This window comes from Osmia bicornis, chromosome 10 (genome assembly GCF_907164935.1).
Source record: "Osmia bicornis bicornis chromosome 10, iOsmBic2.1, whole genome shotgun sequence".
In the NCBI taxonomy this organism is placed as follows: domain Eukaryota; kingdom Metazoa; phylum Arthropoda; class Insecta; order Hymenoptera; family Megachilidae; genus Osmia; species Osmia bicornis.
This window is the reverse complement of record NC_060225.1, coordinates 10,597,474-10,619,118: the sequence shown is the minus strand read 5'-3', so window position 1 is coordinate 10,619,118 and position 21,645 is coordinate 10,597,474. Positions and strand designations below refer to the sequence as shown.

General features: G+C 39.7%; 3 protein-coding genes across 9 annotated transcripts; 2 read left to right on the top strand and 1 right to left on the bottom strand.

Annotated features, from left to right (window-relative positions):
* Positions 1–153: 153 nt before the first annotated feature.
* Positions 154–10,899, bottom strand: LOC114879670 (bone morphogenetic protein receptor type-1B). The gene is made up of 7 exons (XM_029194827.2): positions 10,809–10,899; positions 10,618–10,717; positions 10,429–10,513; positions 6,492–6,810; positions 2,347–3,346; positions 1,904–2,219; positions 154–1,802 (listed from the first exon to the last, which is right to left on the bottom strand). The coding sequence occupies exons 4-7, from the start codon at positions 6,580–6,582 to the stop codon at positions 1,674–1,676; spliced, it is 1,536 nt and encodes a 511-aa protein (XP_029050660.1). The 5' UTR covers positions 6,583–6,810; positions 10,429–10,513; positions 10,618–10,717; positions 10,809–10,899; the 3' UTR covers positions 154–1,673.
* A 107-nt stretch (positions 10,900–11,006) lies between these two features.
* LOC114879668 lies at positions 11,007–14,550 on the top strand. Of its 5 annotated transcripts, XM_029194824.1 has the most exons (3): positions 11,244–11,333; positions 11,426–11,543; positions 12,228–14,550. In XM_029194824.1, the coding sequence occupies exon 3, from the start codon at positions 12,237–12,239 to the stop codon at positions 13,734–13,736; it is 1,500 nt and encodes a 499-aa protein (XP_029050657.1). In that variant the 5' UTR covers positions 11,244–11,333; positions 11,426–11,543; positions 12,228–12,236; the 3' UTR covers positions 13,737–14,550. The 5 variants fall into 5 exon arrangements, with proteins under 5 accessions (XP_029050653.1, XP_029050657.1, XP_029050654.1 ...); XM_029194820.2 differs by lacking the exon at positions 11,426–11,543 and having other exon boundaries at positions 11,007–11,333; XM_029194821.1 differs by lacking the exons at positions 11,244–11,333; positions 11,426–11,543 and adding an exon at positions 11,570–11,611.
* On the top strand, positions 14,133–21,504 carry LOC114879661 (centrosomal protein of 162 kDa-like). Of its 3 annotated transcripts, XM_029194805.2 has the most exons (8): positions 14,133–14,214; positions 14,642–14,878; positions 15,117–15,401; positions 15,498–15,597; positions 15,690–19,345; positions 19,468–19,629; positions 19,790–19,907; positions 21,331–21,504. In XM_029194805.2, coding segments are annotated over exons 2-8 (4,362 nt in total). In that variant the 5' UTR covers positions 14,133–14,214; positions 14,642–14,839; the 3' UTR covers positions 21,333–21,504. The 3 variants fall into 3 exon arrangements, with proteins under 3 accessions (XP_029050638.2, XP_029050637.2, XP_029050639.2); XM_029194804.2 differs by having other exon boundaries at positions 19,790–21,504; XM_029194806.2 differs by lacking the exon at positions 21,331–21,504 and having other exon boundaries at positions 19,468–19,693; positions 19,790–19,881.
* The last annotated feature ends 141 nt before the right edge of the window (positions 21,505–21,645 follow it).

The following is a 21,645-nucleotide window of genomic DNA, read 5'->3' as shown; positions in this document are numbered from 1 at the left end:
TCAAATTTATACATATGTAAAAACATGATAAAAACGTATTTGCGTGTATGTATATAGTACGCGTTTAACTACTTTGAAATAGTAAAACGGATAGAAAAATGGGATGATGATACCCTACGCTCTACACCGTCAAAGAAATAAGTAAAGTTGATATCTGTTTAAAAAGACGATAATATTTAATACTTGTTAAAAATATAAATTTCATTGTCTGCGATCAACTAACTATTAGCTATGAGTTTTAATGCAATTACAGTTGATTTTCCCAAACGAAAACTTAAAGACTATTTAACAGTGACTTTTGTTACATAATACGCGTATACGGAAGTCGTATGTAACAATAAGGACTCGAAGTGAATAGCTAAAAACATAGTTTGTTAACAGAGCAACGATTTTGTCAAACTTTTCGTTGAAAATTTAGGTAGGTACTTGGGTATAATCCAGCCATTTTACAAAGTTTACAAATACACCAAACTATTGATACATACATAAAAGATCAACGAGCTGCAAAAAGGATTATCGCTGCTCCGATCATCTTGTTAAAAGATATCTTTCGAGTTTAGGGAATCAACGTTTTTATAATATAATATACTTAATGATTCTAATCTTTAAATTCTTATGCTAAACAATATATCCCATTTGTACAACTTAAAAACATAAATTACATACTGTACAGATAATACAGGATCATATATGAAGAGAAAGAAACAGTGTGCAAGTATCAACACAACTGCTGGTAATATCGATAAAATGTAATTTTTCTGACTTTGAATTTAAAAATCGAGCGTAACACGATCGATGGAAAGAAAAGGATAATAAAATGAATGTTTTTTTGCATAGATAGCAAGCAAGATATTCCGGCGTAGAAGAATATTTCGAATACGTAAACATTATACTTTTGTCGAACGTTTTTAACGTGAAAAGCATTGTATTTCTGAATGATTCTGAACATGTATGTATCCTGCGAAACTTTCTGATTGACGATAAATTATTGCATCGACATCGACATCGACATCGACATCGACATCGACATCGACATCGACATCGACATCGACATCGACAACGACATCGTCGCGTCGTAATCTTGGATGATGATCACTTTTCAACGAATATAAAGGTCACGCCGCTAAATAAGTAAATAGAACAGACTGAAATGCTAGGATGAAAACGATAAAGCTGTTGTTCCTATTAAGGATAGATTTTTTTGTAGTCGTAACTAAATTTACTACTAACAATAAAACGTTACCTTTGCTAAGAAGAATAAGTAGTAGCCATCGTCGATTATACAAGTTGAACGACGTTGAAGGGAACGAAAGGAAACGCGTTAAAAGAGGAGGAGCGTTTCGCGGATGTGTTGATTGGAAAAAAAAGAAAAAAGAAAAATTGACATTCGTATACGTATACGTATAAAATACATACTCATTCGTAACTGGTTCGTTGATGAGAAGCAATAACCAATAACCAATAACCAATAACCAATCATCCATCGATCATCAAAATGTTCGCATTCATTCATCTTTCTGTATTTATAAATGTTAGTACTCAGTCTTCAGGCTTGCAGTCTGTCGATAAACTTATGTACACCAGGAGCATATATACAAGGGGAAAATAGTTTGTAAGCTTGTAAAAAGTAATAAGCTTGGAACAAATTCGACTAATCGTAAGTTTGCCAAGCGCTAGACAATTTTGATGGCATTGTCGATGTGTAGTTTAGATATCGTTTTTTTGACGCGTAGCGCTGTTAAACGAACGGCAGGATTCGCGTGCCAGCACTCGGCCATAAGCTTACTCAGAGCGAATAGGATCTGCAAGTAAAAAGAGAGAAAATAATGAACGATTTTATCAGGCGGATTTGGCCAGATTTGACCGGATTTGGTCGGATTTGATGAATTTTTGATATTCCTACCGTGTCGTTTTCCCATCGAGGAGGTATGACTGGACGTAACCGTTTCACGCAAACAGCCAACCGCATATCCTCGAAATCTGGATCACTCGGCACGACGTCGTGATAGGGTAAAGCGTACGGTTCGACGATCGAATTTTTGCCACCGGTTACGCATCTTCTACACGCTTCCCAAAGTACCAAACCAACCGAATACATGTCGGCCATTTTGAAGGCATCAAAAGAGGATGTGTTCAAAGTTTCCTCCAAAACTTCCGGAGCCATGTATCGACGTGTACCGACTCGGGTGTTTGGCGCGATATCGATTTCTCCGCTTTCACTGCGAACAAAGTAGAAATGAAAGTAGGAATATTGAAGTTTATTTGCTAATAATTTGGTAATTTAAGGTTCTGGTGGGTTCGAGGTGATAAATCGGTTAAATCGGTTAAATCGGTTAAATCGCTTACCTAATATATCTTACCGCCAATCCGAAATCGGCGATGGCGCATTCGCCGTTTCTTTTTACTAAAATATTTCTACTCTTGATGTCTCGATGAGCTATGGCAGGCTTGCCACGAGTGCCAAATATCTCGGTATGAAGATGAGCGATTCCAGAGGCGATCGAAAGGCAAATGGCCAAGAGAGCAGGGTGATCGAGAACGGTGGTCTGTAGGTAATCGTACAACGATCCTCTCTCGTGATAGTCGGTGATTAGTAACATTTGCGTCCAAGAGCCGGTTCCTTTGATGTCCGCAGCGATAAAGCCCAATATGTTATCGTGCCTCATCAATACGGTCTGATAAATCTCTGTTTCCCTGAACCAAGAGGCTTCCTCGAGCGTAAAAAATACCTTGACCGCGACCTTTTCACCTCTCCATCTGGCAAGCCAAACTTCACCGTAACGTCCCTTGCCGACACACTGAGATAAAGCCAATTGTTTAGCGATCGTTCGTTGCACCAGAAGGGGTAATCCCGAACCAGATCCGCTGCTCTGGTCGATAAAGTCTTTTAACGTTCCTGCAGGAGGCACCAGGCAGGGACCTCTCTCTTTTCTTCTGTATTTCTGATATATCAGTAGCATGGCTATCGAAACGACCATCAAGCAGACGGAAAGAACGGTAGCTAATATTATCAACGGCGCACCGGATGCTATAGCCATAGGATTAGGTACCGCGGTGGGTCTAGGTTTGTATTCAGGATACAAGTCCTTGTTGCAAAGAGCACTTTTGTTACAACACACTATGCTTTTCCCTTGCAAATGTGGCACCAGATATCCTTTGCATTGCATGAAACCTTGCTCGTCGGGCGGTAAACAGCCAAACGACCATTCCGGCACGTATTCTCCCGATTCCGCGTCCCAAACTTCCTCCACGGCGCTGAAACAATGACCGCCGGGTCTTCCTTCGCACGTTCCATTTTGTCGATCGTCCGGGCAGTGTCCTTCGCAATAGCAAGTGATTCCTAACGCTGAAATCGAAAAGAGAATATGTACATACATACATATGTACGTATATGGTATTATAGATACATACGAAGAAGAAACGATATCGTCCAAGAGAAAGCGAAACGGTAATGGCTGGATATCCTACGTGTTACCTACAGTAACGTGTTTAGCGTAGGTGGACAGCCATTGCTGGCCATTGCGTCCTACGATACGATACGATACGATATACGATACGATACGATATACGGTTATGGCAACGAATAAGAGAAAGATGTGAAACCGAATTATACAATTTCATCGACGATCTTCCGATGCTTTCGTTCGCATTTACCAGAAAAGCAAGCCGACTAATAATATTAGTAGGTAGGACAATTATAATCATCCTCTTCTCATTTTCCTCTCATCGAAATCGAAATCGAAATCGAAATCGAAATCGAAAGAGAAAGATAGAAATCCGATAGGGTACATCAGAGATACGATCGATGCAAGTAGAAAAGTACACGGGTGTATGTACCAGCAACCAACTGCTTTAAGGTTATCTATCTAACACGCGTAAAAATGATCGGCAAGCATGTCTTAGCCGATTAGTAAACAAAGAGTACAAAGTTTATAATGTACATACACCGTGAAGAAGAGTTTGAACGAAACATTTGACTATTGACTCTGTTCGATAGAACGCACACTCCGCAACAGGGACGTCTTACTCACGTGAACCGATTTTCAAACTTTTCACTTGAATAGTTTGCAAGAAACGAAAAAGTCGGGTGCATCGGTCATACGTATCAAAGTAGCTGGCTAGAGTACGTATCTTCAGTCGCGAAACTGCTCCCTTGCGTCTATTTTACGGTGGTGACCGCTCTATTTATATCATCCCCAAGTATTTGGACGAAGGATCGATTCTCAAAGTGAACGCGTCTACCTACATATCTGCATGTAACAGACTCGTTTCCAGTTATTTCCTTTTCTTTTTTCATTTCGACAAACCTTTCTTTACACGACGAGTTTTTAAAGAGAGACGCGGCAGAAAGCAAGCTCCGAGTCGAGCCTTTCCAAGATCGAGTATACATCATACGTTCATACTCCATACCCCTTTCCTGGCACGGTACACCTCAGGCTACGGCATGTAACGCCATGTAGGTAGGCACGCTGATCGTACCGTACAAGGAAATCGTCGGTGCACGATTATCAATCGACTTCCAACAGAGGTAAACGTGTTTCGTGGTCTCTTTCATCATCATCATCGTCGTTGTCGTCGTTGTCGTCGTTGTCGTCGTCGACATATCTCGACAGATCGAGCGAGAATATTTTTAGTATACAAGTCTTTGATAGACTTACATACATATATGTAGACGCATAAAACAAAGTAAAACAACTGGGTCGCTGTCGCGTTTCTTTCGAGCAAAATAGACGAGAAAGGTACGCGTAAGCATATAACAGTTTCGTTGCTCGAAATACGTGTTCTGATACGATAACAAACTCATCCAATTAAGCTATTATCGTTTGCGGTTTATACACATATAGGTATGTATACACGTGTCATATTCCTGCGTGTTTCCAGTTTTACGATGCGCGAACACTAATTCCTGTGATTCGTTCCCCCTAAAACGTCGATGCTTCAACTCGAAAATGGACCTATCCGATTTTAACAAACACCTGTTGGTTTTTTTTTTTTTTTTTTTTTTATCGCGTTCGCGTCAATTAACTAACAACAATACTTGTTTCCGAGCGTTCGTAGAACGATCCATCCAGCCAATTTTGTTTAGTCAGCGAATTCACCGTCGTTACGTACTCGCCTCGCGCGATTAATCCCTGTTAAATCGTTTATAGGCAATTCTGACAACCGTCGTGTCGCATCGCGTCGCGTCGTATTTATTTATTTATTTATTTATTTATAAGCGCTTGGCTATTTACTTTTTAACATCGAACCTTAACAACAGAACATTATTGTTAATCCGATAACGCGCGTAACTTTTTAATCTTTTTCCGTTAGAATGAAACGTACTTATCGGAGAAAAATACTTGCTACGATTATACCTGTGTCAATAACGATAACAATTATAGTATTTCGTCGTTAATTAAACGCGTTATTCTTCTTTTGTTTCGCAGATGCAGAGTGGCACGCAAGCGAGAAGCAAGGTATGTATTGCGCGTAGGTGAGGCGCATCCTGATCCAACGGCGAACAACGCGTAAATCCTTCAAGAGGAAATAAAGAAAAGTCACGGCGAAACCAGAAGCCAGACAGAAATACAGAATTGTATTTGTCACGTGAAAAAAAGATCGGGGTAGGCAAGGCAAGGCAAGACAAGGCAAGGCGCGAGACCTGTGGCGAGAGGCGAGACTTTAGAAGCGGCAAAAGCAGCGAGATAGTCGCTGGTATTTCAGTCCCTAACCTCTCTTTTCTTTCTTCCTTCCTTCTTCCTTTCTTGCCCGTTCGCTTACTCCTTTTTTCGCGTTATATTATTCCTTTTTTCTTTTTATTTTTGATTCTCTCTCTCCATCTCACTTCTTCTCGAGTTATGGATAAGAAACGACGTACATACACGTTTTTGGCACAAGAATTTCTCACACGAAAATGGCCTAGATCGTAGGACAAAACGGACCGTGCATTCGAATGCGCGAAACGTAAGTAGGTACATATGTATTTACGTATGTATCTATAATAAATATATTGGCACATAATATCAAATCGAGGAGAAATTTAAGATTTTTTTAACTGTGAGAGGAAAAGAAGAAAAACGATCCGACAGAGGTGAAAGATTAGTTGAAAATCTTTCGTAAAACGCTCGATATCCGTGTATGTAAGTATTTATGTTACATACCTACAGTGTTTATCATCGATATGTCGAAAACAACGAAACGATACGATACGATACGATACGATACGATACGATGCGATGCGATTGACGATTAAAGCGAGAGGAGGGGATGATGGGAGAATTCGGAGGGGTGACGGGGTGGAGAGGCCATATACCAAGAGGACACATACATCTGTGTAGCAGAAGGCGAACGGTAGTCAATAGCAGGCATCAATCGTACTAAAAATCCGCATCCGATCGATTCTCTGGTACACTGCACGTTCCACGTTCCACGTTCCACGTTCCGCGTTCACTAATTTAACGGGAAACACATGCAGTTGCGATCGCGTAACAAAGCACAAATTTACTCACCACCAACAAATCTTACGATAAACACTCCAAAGCTGATCCACAGGCCGTATTTACATCCGTGCCGACCCGGGGTAGCGGAGAGCGCAGCCATTTTCTACACTCGAGAGCACATACTTCACTGTGACGTAGGGCGGTTTGCGTCGTTCGCAAAGCGCAGGCCAGCACAGCACAGCACAGCACAGCACACAGCACAGCACAGCACAGCACAGCACGTTCTGCCTCGGCTATTTCCGTTGGTTCATGGAAAGGACTGCTTGTAGCTCGTTGGATGCCAGATCGGATCGCGTCGGCTCTCGAACGAAGAGACCGGTTTACGCGGCTGTAACAGAACGAGACAACAATAAATAGGAGCGCGCGCGCATCTAACGACGATGTATCTCGAATTCGAAGTAACCCAGCGCCACGTTCTTTCTACCGAACAAATATCGAAACGAACATAAACTAGGAATAAGAGGTTGCGTGCCAAAACGCACAATCGCTTCTTTTTTAATACACTTTCTAAACTAAATCGTAGATAATAAGAAAATCTAGAACGCGTTCAGTACTTCGTTTCCATCAAAATCATTCTTTTGCGCGTGCATTTAGATACGTACTTATTTTCTAAACGGTTTCGAAACGAAACGAAACGAAACATGGGCACGTAAAATTTAAACTACAGCCCTGACTCGTCACGTCGTACGTATACGTATATGTATGTAAGTAGGTACATGGGCACCCTATGGGCGCCACCGTGCCGCGACAAGGACGAGCGCGGCTTCCACGGATCTTCTTTTCTCTCTCGACGAGCATGGTTGCGCGGTATATACCGACCGTTCTGCTCCAGAACGAATGATGGGAAACCATATGGAGAAACGGAGAAACGGAGAAAAAGTCAGGCTGAGAAGAACGGTTTCTCGAAAAGGCGCGAATGTCTTTGCAGGGTCGCGTGGTCACGCGTCATCACGCGTCATCACGCATCATCTTCGCGCGGAAACTACATACAATACAATTGACAGTTAGAATCGCGGCGATTATTTACAATTCTGATTCGTAATACATAATGCGTGGCGTAGAAAATTCGAATAAAACGAGAATCTATTTTTTTACATACATACAACGAGCATCGATCTGTCGATTATTTCGCGTTGCAAATCAAAGCTGATAACGAGCCAGAAGAAGCAAGGAACGACGAAGGCGAAGAAGAACAAGTGGAAGGGAGCAAACCGAATGAATGACCGAAGAGGGGGAGGAGAAGAAGTTGAGAAAAAGAGAAGAATCGGTTAGAAAGGCGGTGGTGCGCGTCTGGAAAGTGGTGCATTCGCGCTTGAACGGCGCCGATTCGGCGATTGAGGGCGCGCACCCATGCTGCGATTTCAAAGCTCAATGCCACGCACCTACATATTTTATTTACAGAGCTACGACGACGATCGTTTCAACTTTCAACTCAATACGTTTCATTTTTTCTCGATTTTTTACGATTTAACTTCTCTTCGTACGCAACTATTTCAAATGTACTCTTACAATTAGATCCAACTTGTTCTGAAAAGCCTGCTACTGCGCGTCTCTTTCCGACCGCGACGTGGAATCTATGACCCAGATTGATTTGTGCTAGTACTAGTCGTCTCGTTATTCCACTTGTTCACCATCATCGTATCGTATCGTATCGTATATCGTATCGTATCGTACGTAGTTAGCTATGTATATCAATTGAAATATCTAGCCCTTCTTTCCATTTTCCTTTCTTTTCTTTGTCTTTTGTTTCTTTCGACGAAATAACACAAGCTTTATTTCCCCTGCCCGCCTGTTATTATCGCTAGTGAACAGAGAGAAAAGCGAGGTCGTTTGACTAAACTGCCATAAATGTGCTTACTCAAGAAGAACTAACTACGGGGGTTAAGATAAAATGGCAATACAATCATCGTAACAGTGTACATAGTTTCTACATAATGTACATCGCGAAATGCGTCGTTTACGCAACGATTAGCTGAGCACTGACCAGGAACCATGGACTCGTTCATTCATCGATCGGCTTGTTAATTTACCGAGTTATGTACATACATACTACTCAATGTTCGACAGTTCGACCTCGCCGGCTTACGTTCATCCACTTAATCGTAAGTAGTCATCGTCATAGTTGTGTGTAACCACGACGACAAATTCAGAGCTTTGTTGCTACATGACAAACGGAAAGAGCGTGATCGAACAAGTAACGAAAGCGAAAGCGAAAGCGAAAGCGAAAACGAAAAGAACGTGAACCAGCTTTAAGTTTAACGCATTCTGTTCTTTCTAAACGCATTAAAAAGAATCGGTGAGGAATCGGTGAGAAAACGAACGTGACAACAGGTTAGCGGACGAGAAATCTGGATGAGGTGGAGAAAAAAGGGACGCTGATGCTATCGTAGATAGTTCGCGCCTCTGTATTTCTACGTGTCTGTATGTTCGCGCGTTCAGAGAGAAAGCGAGAAAGCGAGAAAGAGAAAATGTTGATCCGTTTGGCGCCAGTTACGAGGAGCGCATGGACTAAAGGTATACATATTTCATTCGGCCGAACACGGACGACGTTGTTCATATGTAGATATGTACATATGTATAATAGGTATATTCAGCCACAAAAGGACGAAAATCATGGGTGGATATTAACGCGCATTCGGCGCATTCGGCGCATTCGGCGCAGCGTCCCTATAGTTTTAGCCTATGTAGTTTTAGCCTTACGTCTAGGCCCTAGAGACTCTAAAGCCAAACCCTCTTCGACCATGTCGGCCAACCTGCTTCTATGTATGTATTCAACCGCAACACGAATTTCAGGTTCGTCTGTATCTTCGTTCAACACCTCGGCCTTTTTCTTCCGACACTCTCTTATTAAAATAATAGAAGAGATAAATAATTTTTCCTCCAAACTACAAGAGATGCATAATAATTGTGTAATCGTCAAAGCGTCAATGAAAGCGTGTATTACATCGACTTGCCGACCGTGCGAACGAGAAAACGTTTCACTCTATGAGCCCCATTAGTAGGTAGTAGGTAGTAGGTAGTAGGTAGTAGGTAGTAGGTAGTAGGTGGATAGCGTGTTATTATCAGGAGACGAAAAAGAGGAAAAGTCGCGACAGCAACCAAATGAATTCGTCTGATTAAAAGCGTAAACGCGGACTACCTGCCTACCGATAACAGTTCCCTTTCGTTCGGTCTGATTCTGAGTAGCCTGTTGGCTATTGCTCGTATAATGATATCTTTCGGAGCCTGTTTTTATCGGTAAAAGTCAGGTGTGAATCGGGGCCACCGGTACTCGATCAAAGCGAACCTGCTGCAGCCCCAAACGCTCCGACGAACGCTTAGGACAAATCAGACGATCGAAAGAAAAAGAAAATACCGTTTCATTTTCACCGAGAAAATTCTTCGTCGAGAAATTTCACGTGATTGATCGTACTCGTTAACCTAGTACCAATCGCCTACCAGATTTTCGAATAAAGAGGAGAAAAGGTCTACGCTCGTCGTGATAGCTACGTTCCTGACACGCTCGATCTTTATTCAAAGCAAAACGAGGAACGTGGGGCGAGAGGCAAGAGCCGAGAAGCGAGAGGCGAGAGGAAACTGTGGACGCCAGGGTAGGTCCCTACCTACATACATGTACATATACATGTACATGTACATGTATGTATAAGAAAGATCCATCGGGACCGGTTTCGAGTTCTGGCCTTTTTTACATTCTCCGGAGCGACCCCATCGAGCCGCGGGTGTGAAAACCGACACCCACCCACCCAATTGTTATTTTGTCAAGCACGAACCCTGAAAATTATAGGAATCGCACGGCAACGCTGCCTCTTTCCTGATACATTAGCCTCTCGCTACATTTTATAGCCGTCAATTAAATCCGATTCCAACCGATCAAGTTTTGCTACCGATCCGTATGCCATACATACATACTAAATAAAATAATTTATCAAACAATCATTTTCCTTACCGTTTCGTGTTTTCTCCTGACATTGTTTTTACCTTGATCGCGTAATTTCATCGTATTTTCTATGTAGATACATATACGTCAAATGCTGAAATAGAGCGTTAGATAAGTACAAAATTTTTCAAATAATTTTCATGCTTCATCTCAGAAAAATCTTTTTATTTCTTTATAGTTTTAGATTTTTTCTATTACCTGCCTGCTTGCCTGCCTCTTCTGTCTAACTGTGTCTAACCGTGATTTTACGTTTCTTTGTAAAATTAAATAGCTTGCTCAAACTAAATGGTGGTGCCATCTATGGGAAATTAACCGACACATTGAATGGAAACCCCGAGTACCGACGATTGTCGCAAGATTTGGAAATAATAATATGTTGAAAACTTTACCGACAGTCCGTAGAAAAATCCATGGAAACGAGTTCTCAAAAAATTTTAGGGACGTGTTCAGAAGGACGCGTCGGTGTTCGGTAGAATGTACGTAGCATCGGCCGATCACAGCACAGTTGTTACTTACAAGTGTTTGCTTGCGTTTGCGCGAACCCCGACAACCCGACGCGACGCGACGCGACGCGACGCGACGGTGAAACGTGACGCAGAATTATACGCTGGCGACGACTGGGTTACAAAGGAAAGTTCGCGCTCAGACTTTTCAGGGATTCCCGCGAAGCGCGCGGTTAGGGTGTCGCGAAAACTCGCTTCGAAACGATTACAATAAGGATAGAGAGGTTTTGCACGCTATTCAACGTTTCCGCCACTCTGACACCTGGACAAATTCATTCTTATACCGTTATGGAGACTCTCGAATCTAGCCGCATTTGCCGTCTTTGCGGCAAACAATCCGGTATTTCGATTAATATTTTCGATAAGAATGAAAGCCATGTGAAGAAAATCAACGCCATTCTCCCAGTCATGGTATGTCACATATCATTCTTTTCCCTTCTACATATGTATATACTTTCGTATCGCCGCGTTTCTTACACCAATTTTATACCTATTTTTCGCAGCATTTTCTGACATCATAAATGCCCCTTCCTGAACCACCTTTTCGCTACGGATCCTACTACTGCATAGTACTGCATAGTACCAAGTACTGAACACGCAACACCTTTCTTCCTATAACAAGTTCGAAATTTCAGCTTTCTTGTTATTCATTTCTAAACGTTATGCTGTTCGTGTTTATAATCCTAAAAGTGAGGTTATCGTTGCTTCGCGCCAATGTGCTTCGTAAACACTTTTCATGTATTGCATAACTTTGAAACATGTACTTATATTCATTTCTTTCAACTTATTATTATTATTAAACTATAAATTTTTCAAAGATACATACCAGAAATATCTTGTGTTTCAAAATTTATCCGCGCTTTGAAACCAGTTAGATATTTCTTGTGTCGTATTTAGATGCATACATATATATACATGTATAGTCTTTGTACAGGTGCAAAGTTGCAGGTTGCAGTTGCATCTTATAAAACCTAATTTGAAAAAGAAAAAAGAAAAAAGAAAAAAGAAAAAGAAAGAAAAAGAAAGAAAACACCAAACACCCCGTGGTGCGTAAAGACGCGTTACACCGTCTGTTATCTTCGTTATTATTACATCAAATATGTAGTTGATTCGAAACGACACGACACGACACGACACGTGCAATAAGTACTCCGATTTGTCGTTCGTTTCTTTCAAACGATTATGTGATATAAAGATGACGCAGACTCAGGCACGATTGTTCATAGCCATACATAAATAACTTGTACCGACTACATATGTATAGTAAGTAGAAAAAAAAAATATACATATATCGTATATCCGCAGGTACACGAAATGGATTTGTTACCAAAGCACATGTGTCACCGGTGCAGCTACAAATTGGAAGAATTTCACAAGTTTTACGTCGACTGTTTGAAGACGGACGCGGATTTAAAAAGTCAATTGTCCTGGATGAGAAAGGAGAACTCGAAGGAAACGATTGGCGTACCGATGGTTCACATAGAGAACGTTAAGATGAAATTAGAGCCTCCGGATTACGATGTATACGAGATGAATCCGATGGTCGATGATAACGTAAACTATATAAATTCAGTTAGCTCGGTAACTTTTCCGGTAAACGGTATCCAGCCGAACGGTATCCCCGAGGGCATTACGTATACGGCGTACGCACGTTGCGCTTGTTACTGTGATAAAACGGACCAAAGTAATCAAACTGTATGTACGAATTATAAAAATACGATACCAAGGTGCAATAGGGTAAAGAACGTTACCTCGGACAGCAATGGCTGCTCCAACGAATTACAGCAGGCTGTGAAGAAAAATGTGTTAGCGAATAAATCGCATAGGAAACGATCAAATTATAATTTACCGACGAGAAGAGATAAATGTAGCGCGAACAAAGAGCTATCGACAAGTATTATTGTTCGAAATTTAAGGCCCAGGAAGGGTTTTATAGATTATACGGGGACGAAGAAAAAACAAAATCCCGTTATTTCGTCGAGGAGTACGGATACAAAGTTTTCAATACCGCTGGCAAAATTTCCAGCAACGCAAATTAAAGTTGAACCCTTTCACGGTGTCGAAGGTCGTACATTGAGACCAAGAAAAGGAACGATCGATTACATAGGACCAAAACGAAAGTACTCGAAATTCATAGATACGAACCAAAGATCGCAGCAGGATGACAAGTATCATCGGTCAATAAAGAAACAAAAAGTTCGAAATATAGCGAACAAATTGAAAATACCTATGAAAAAGTTGCCAATTTTGTTAGAGAATACAATTAAATTAGGTATAAAAGAAGAGCAACAACTGCCCGATCCGGAAGATACGCTGCCGTTTCACGAATCGGTATCTGCGACATTATCGAGAAACTGCGAACGTAGGAGAGACACCATCCGTTTGGCCAGTAAAATAGACTCACTGCCTAACGATTTTGTCGCGAATGTACAAAATAGTAGAATAGATGGTAGTTTATTAAATCCAAGACACCCTAACATCATCGTCGATAGATTGAGAAAGATTGGCTCGAACCGAATCGCACCGGTCAACTATCCGCCCAAGTATTTAACAAGTCAACATTTATATCTTAGAAGCGGTAAAATGAAAAAATTTGATAACATCCAACTATCGTCCAGGAAATTACTAAGTCTTGGAAATATCACGAACAACAGTCAAACTGTCGGAACGAATTTGATGAAGACGATTCGAGGTATAAATACCTCGAAAAAGATGTCAGCATCGTTGATCGATAATATTAAGCGCTATTGCGAAGAATGTAACACCAGTTTCTTCAACAGAGAATTATTTAAACTTCATGCGTGTTATCATTGACTTTTTGTCGAATATATGTAGATTTATTTTTCTTTCGGATACCTTTCGAGATCAAATGCAGTCGTGATTTTTCATCTCTACAATCGCGTCATTACTAATTGTATATTGTTTTTTCTTCCCCTTTCAAAAACAAATTTTTACGAAATACTTATCATTTGGGGAACGCACGAATGAATCACGCATTATAAAAACGAAAATTAATATATATATATATATACAATATACACATATTGAAATCTCTATTTTTATGAGGAAAAACACATACGAGTATGATCTATGATATACAAAGTTGATGTATGTACAGAGTTATAACAAACGTTAAAGTTCAAGAGATATACACACATATACATATATTTTAAGAAATGTCAAACATACATATACATATACATGTACAATATACACACGATATTGTGATATGTAAATGATGAAAGGATGATAGATGTGCACTCGTTCTTTTGTGAGAAAGTAAATCAATATGGTAATATCAATATTGGTCATTATCATCGATATCGAATAATTAGTTGATGATGCTATGTAATACGTATGAACATGTTTTTTTTATGTTTCCACTAATCATTCGATTCGATAATACGCGTCGTGAAAGTTTAGAGTATCTAACATTTCTTTTCCTTTATTATAAGCATAAGCTTGTTATGTTATACAATTTAAAGTTTATTATTCATATTATTATTTTGTATTCATCATCGTGCAATATACAATGATTGCAATGGATTGCAGCACCCGTAACTTATTACAGGGTATCCTTACAATATTGATGAATCGATTAATAAATAAACTATAATTGCGGTGTAAATTGCTCTCGTTATTCTTTACGTTCTTGGTTAGATTCGTTAATAATCCTGTTATGTTATGTTATGTTATGTTATGTTATGTAATCCTTTCAGCATTTGCTTTTTATGGACGCAGGATCGAAAAAATTGCCGTACGTTATTGAATAGACGAGGGCGTTGCGGTTGCGAGACGTCCATCGAACGAATTAAATCGCAAACAAACAAAACGTACAGCAAGTGTCAAGCGATTTTGAAAATATGATTTATTATTGTATTTCTATCTTTGAAAAGTATTATTATTAAGAAATCCGAATGTCTTCAAATCCAAAAAAGTCTCCTCGTTACGAGGATGTGAGTATAAGCGTATATAATCAGGGATCGCTTACGTTAACCTATTTTCGTTTATTTCACGCCTTCGATACGACTTAAAATATTTCACCGGTTTTTTTGTTTCTATAAACTTATGTTATTTTATATAAGGCGTCATTTGATCGAACATTAACGATAATGAAATTTCTCTAATATATTTTCTCTTCTGGAGAAGTACAATTTCATACATATGTACACATGTTTTATTTCTTTTCTGCAGTTGATCTCAAAGTCCGAAGACGATACTTTGGGTACATCGATTAGTCTTAGCGTGGATGAAAATTCCATTAGAATAAAAGAAAGGCCCAAAGTGTCGAAGAAATCTGAGCCGGATGAAAAGAATGATAACGATCAGAAGGAAGAACAATGGTGGTTGAAGAAGCCAGATACCTGCCTCGATGTTCCTAATGTTCCAGTAGAAGCAAAGACAAAACAGTCCCCGTCCATATCGCCGGATGTTAGTTCTTCTATGAAAGAATTTCTTGAGAAAGAAAAGATGTGTAAAGTAATTGAGTACTTTTGCTTTTATGTAATTCAAATTTTCAACCGATAACGTTTCAACAGAGACACGCGTTACATTTTCTTGTTTCATTTTGCACAGGCTATGCATAAAAGCGAATTAGAGATGAAAGACAGAGACGATACTTTGTGCGATATCTTAGCTTCTGCAGCTTTTGACAAATACCCATCCGATTTTGAAAGTTGGTATTCTCATAAGGATTATTCAACGTTTATTGTCGACTGATTTGATTGCTTTTGAAATGTGTAACAATGTTGAAAATCGTTTGTACAGATGCAACAGACGAAGATATAGGTAGCATCTTGGAAGAAATGAGTAAGATCGCTGGTGCTCTAAGCCCCAATTCAGCTGCAGATCGTAGAAAATCAAGGACTTGCGTTAAGAATTCCACGGAAGAAGAAAAATCTGTCGAAGAATTGTTAGAAGAAGCTGAAAAGCTTGTACGAAAAAATAGTAGTAGCTTGTCGAAAAGTGGATCAAAATCTGACACTTTAGTACCTGAAAATATCGCTGAGGATGTAGAAAGCCTCGGTAGGGTCAGGCAGCTGGAAGCTGACATTTTTCAGCTGATAGAAGAAGAAGTGCATAAGGAGACGGAAAAAATAAGAAGGAGTCCGAGAAAGGAAACAAAAAGCGACGATAGTCCTGGTTTCGATGTACTGTACGAAAATGTCAATTGTTTAAAGGCCCCGAAAACTTTGGAACTCCAAAGAAGAAGGTTCGAAGAACAGAAGGTGGAAGTGTCCAGTAGTTCAGATTTAGATGATCCGATTGAAAGGCATTCCAAGTCGGAAGAAGCAATAAATAGTATAAGAAAGATAGAATTATCGGATAAAGATAATTTACAGAAAGAAATAACTGATGTAGATAAAGATTTTTTTGAAGATTTGTTAAGAAAATCGAAAGAAAGGGCCGAGGGTGGTGGTATGTCGGGTAGCTCGAGTTTCGGGCAAGAAGATTTTTCGCATTTTTTAAAACTTTTACAAGGGCAAAGCGATAAAAAAGGAGAAGAAGAAGAAGAAGAAGAAGAAGAAGAAGAAGAAGAAGAATCAAATCCTATCCACGATCCTCTTTTAAAATCTTCGGACGAGCAAGTCTCCGTTTTGGAAAAAGTATCCAAAAGTATTAACGAGAAAAGTCCGGAATTTCCAGAAAAAGAAATTTCCGATATATTAGAGAAAGAACTGCCTAAAACAAGTGAAACGGATGGCAATTCGAGCGACCAAGATCGTAAACGGTCTGTCAGTGTTAGTAGCGGTAAGAGCAAAACCGAATCGAAGCATACGACGAATAATATTAAGTATCAAACATCTCCGAAGGATCGTGTAATCGTGTCGAAGGATAGCAAGAAAACAGGTACGTCTAAGGAAGAACTTTACACGGTTGGGCTTACGCCGCGATTAGAATTGTTTGCGGATGCAATTCCAAAATTGTTAGCCGAAAAGTCGGTAGAATGCGGCGGGGGGACGCATCAGAGCAAACAAGTTTCCGAAGATGTGAAAACGACCAATACTGAGATTAAAAGCAGCGGTATCGCAACGACTACTCGACGACTACTATCGCATCCAGTTAACGCATCGTCGAGCAGTAAGGGGCAAAAAAAAGAAATCAAATTTTCAAAGTCAAAAAGTTACGATCAGATCTGTAAGACAACAACACCGTTTCGAACGTCCGTAGAAAACTTAAAGGTAGCTAAATCTTCGGATACCGTGAAAAACCCTGCCACCAGTAATCTGACGTGCAGCAGATCAAGTACTGTTAAGCCTATCGTAACGAGGCTTCCTTCCAAGACCAGGGTACTTCCAAAAGCAAAACCAAAAGCAAAAGTAAAATCAAAATCGAAACCAAAGAAAGATCTGATCAAGACTGTTGGTTTTACTTCCTCTTTGTCTTCCACGTATAAAGGGTACCAAATAAAGTCGCCAGATAATCATGTAAAGCGGTCCATGGCTGGTGGTGGTGGTGGTGGTGATACGAAACACAATTCGGTGACACCGAACTGGGAGAACTTGTGTCGCGAGGAGAGACACAAGAATGTTCTTTTGAAACAGCAGCTAGAGGCTGAAGTGAAATTGTACAAAAATCAAATAGACAGTATGCGTGTATCTTTTGAGGAAGAATTGTTCGCATTGAAAAAGCAAAATATCATTCTAAAGGCAAGGCTCGACGAACTCTTGTTGAATGATAAACGCGTGATAGACACTTTTCAACCGAAGAAGGACACTAAAATCGTGCTTTTAGAGAAAGAATTGGAGAAACAAGAGAAATTGATTCGCGCATACGAAACGGAGAACAAGAAATTGATGCAAGACACTAAACGCATGCAAGAAGAGATGAAGCAGTTGCAGAAACAGAAAAATACTGCACCGCTAGAGTCTGGTAATAAGATGCAAGAGCTTGCAGATAAAGTAAAGGATCTCGAGGAGGAGAGGCTGAAAGTGAATCTCGAAATTTCGGAGGTTCGAGAGAAGAACGCGGACTACGCGTTAAAGAACGAGGATTTAATCCAGCAGAATAGTTTACTGAACGACGAGTTGGAGATGTTCAAGGAACAACTGAGGACGAAGAACGATTTCATCACGGACCGATTGCAAGCAATAACCAACGTCGAGTTGGAACTGAAGAAACAGCTGGAGGATTTGACGATCAAGCTCAGCTCCAAGACCGAACAGTTACGAATCGTGAAACAGCAGTTTGATAAGATTCAGCAAAACGTACTGCCATTGGAGAAGGAGCTGCTAGAATTGCGAGTGAAAGAAGGGAATCTTGAAGAGAAGCTACAGGTAGCCAAAAGTCACGTGGAACGTGAGAAGCAGTTGACGCAAAAATTGAAGGACCAGGTGATCCTTGACAGCAAAAAGATCATCGATTTGAACAGACAGATACGTGAAATGGAAAGGATATTGAAGAGAAAGAATCCCGATTCTGTGTCTGCTCTTATACTGACGGCTAATTCGGAGCAAGAGAAAGTTGGTGCTGAAAAATTGAAGCTATTAGAGGATAGAATTTCAAGTTTGGAAAATGAGATAAAAGCAAAGGATCAGTTGGCGCAGCAGAAGGTGATAGAGTTTCAAAAAAAGTTTTCTGACATGAAGGAGAAATACTGTTCGCAGATAATCGAATTAGAGGAGAAACTACTCGAGGCTGATATTAAGAATCGTAAAATTTACAACGACATGTTCACACAGACGATATCGAAACCTGTCGAGAGTAGGGCTGTAGAAACAATCAGGAAAGAAGAGAGAGCTGGCTCGTTCGAGAAGGAAGATAATAAAAAGGATCAAAAGTCAGCCAATGTTAATAAAGTAGTTAATCTAAAGTCTCAGAATCTGAAGGATGATGCATATCTTATGGCCACTATACGTGGACTGAAATTCGAACTGGCAAACAAAGATAAAGCATTGTCGAAACTTGGCAAAGAATTGCAGGAGCTACAAAAGACTAACAGAAAATTACAAAAGGAACGAGAGAAATTACTAAACGATAGGAGATCTGTTAAAAGCAGCACGGATTTTGAGAGGACGGTATCGAATCGAGCCATGGTATCCTCGGCTGATTCAAAGTTACACACTTTGAAATGTTCCGAAGGAAACGATCAGAACTCGAACACGTGTTATCAGAATGGACACGTGTCCGATTCGAATTCTCAACGACGAATGTCTTGTTCAAGCTCTGTTCAAAAGCTACTTTACGATCCCATGCGATACACCGAAAATCTCGGAGACAGCAATAATCTCGTCAAGAGATTAACCGACGAGAATGATATTTTGAAAGAGGAATTAAATAAGATGAACAAGGACTTTATGGCTTTGAAAAATAAGCGATTGCATGACTTGAATCTGTTGCAAGAGGAACACGAACGCGAAATGGCTAGCTTGCTGAAAGAATACAGCGTAAAGTTTGGCGATTCTAAAGTGGTAAAGTTGCAGGTTCGTAGTATTACGTGCGCACTATCAATTTTCGAAGAATACGTTTGCACCTGTATATAGTACTCTGCACCTAGTATTTTACGGTATTCCTATAACAGACGTAGTTTTATTTTTCTCGACAGAGTCAGATAAACACGCAGTTGGCTGTGATATCACATTTGAAGCAACAGATTGAAAAATTGAAAGACTCTAAGGAACAGGTGGTAGTTCTGAAGGCAGAACGGGATCATTTGGAGAATAGGGTCAAGACGTTGAATGAAAAAGTCAAGTATTTATCAACGCCGGTACGTAACGCAGGGTACACAGTGTCTAATACAGACTGTGGTAGAAAGCTTGCAATTTAAAAAGGTAGAAACCTAGTCGCTTCATTTAGAGTTATTTTCACTACGTTCACCACGTTCGGTTATTTTCACTTTCATCTATTCCATTTCGATTTCGTTTCAGAGCACGGAGCAGTTGCAGTTGCTGCAGGATAAAATAACGATTCTTCAGCAACGACACGAGAGTCGTGAGATGACTTTGCAGAGCCTGGTGCGTGATTTACTTCGCAATCGTACCCAATGTAAGGACTGTAAGAACGAGAAGGGTAAAAATCGACAATTATGTTATTTTCGACAAGAGTTGGATCATATTCTTGGGATGCTTCAGGAAATTGCCAATGTTCATTGATTCTGATCAACTAAATTATCGTACAAGTGTGTGCGTGCGTACGTGCGTGCGTGTGTCTATGCACGCGCTAACCGGTGGTGCTCATGAAATGCTGAGAAATCGTCCATTGATTGCAATAACGTACTTGAAGCACGCGAGACGTTGCTCGACTTTTTGTCGAGCATTGTGATAATTCGTATACTTGAAACGTACTGGAATGGATTTTTACGCATTACAGTTAAACAATCACGCGAATTAAACGCGTCATTGTTGGAAATTTTACTATTTCTATAACGCGTTTTCAACGTGTAATCAAAATTTAGATCATTTTCTCTAACTAGATGGAGTTTATGCTAGATTAATGTGCGTGTGTGTAAAAAGACTGTAATGCGTTAAATGTTCATTAGGTGAATTTATCGCGTTGTTAATCATTTTATACGTATAAACGAATGCACAAATGTTGCTCTAAAAATGTCCAAAATGTTGAACGTCTTTTTTTTATTTTTTTATTTTTTTATTTTTTTATTTCTTTATTTTTTTAAATATTACGAATCCTTCTACGAAGGTGAACGATACGTTTATTTTATTATGAGGTATGGATTATACCAATGAAATCATATCGATCTCGGGATAGTTCACACGTAACGATCGACTGGGATCACTGCCAAAGATGTAAAAAAAAAAAAAAAAAAAAGACGAAAGAAGTTACCGTTTTATCGTAACTTCTCGTCGATACTTACTAATTTCTTGCCACTGTGCGTTCAATGCACATGGACATAGTCTCGTCCATAGTCGGAGTAATAAAACGGTTAGTCAGAGTATCAAATAATATCGTACATAGATAGAAATATTTTCATCTATATATTTACTATAAACTGCAGACTTTTTATTTATCTAATAACGCAGAATTAACAGTAAGACAGAAAAACCGGACTGCTAGTTTTAGCCTTGTATCGGTATGTACTTGTTGACAAGGTGACGAAAGTGGTTTGACGTTAGAAATGAATAACTTTCGGTAACGAGGCGTCTTCCGAAGTTACGTAAAATTGAATAGCCATTCTTTTTTACAAAAGGCTTTTCTTCGTCTTGCGTTTTGTACATACATATAAATAAGCATCGTATCGAGTAATTGTATTTATTTCATATTTATACCAACAAATTTTTCAACTTCGACTATCAACGAATTCATTTGTAATGAAATCGTTATGCTCTATCATATATTTATATACATTTTAGTAGAAACACAATTGACTCTCTGTACTGTCACGAAGCACACGCAAATCGCACAAAATTAACGACATATTCTACGTGTAATCGCTCAAAAATCTTTGTTTCAGGACCTGACCATCGTTTTAGAAGTTACTTTGCTTTCTTCAGGTTGTATTTTTTTTTCTCTCTCTCTTTTTTCATCGAATCATTGTAAGCACTTTTTTAATAATTATTTTTAAGCTGAACAACCGTAATGTACAAACCACGAGATTATGGCTTTAATAAATTACTTTTCTCTTTGATCATTTAGCTTGGCATGCGTTCGCACGTCCCGTTCATTCACTCATCATCAATGCGATGCGCTTGTGTGTACGAGTGTGTGTGCGTATGTATGATGAGAAAAGATTTTTAGAAGGTACGTTAAATTTACGTTAATCTTGCAG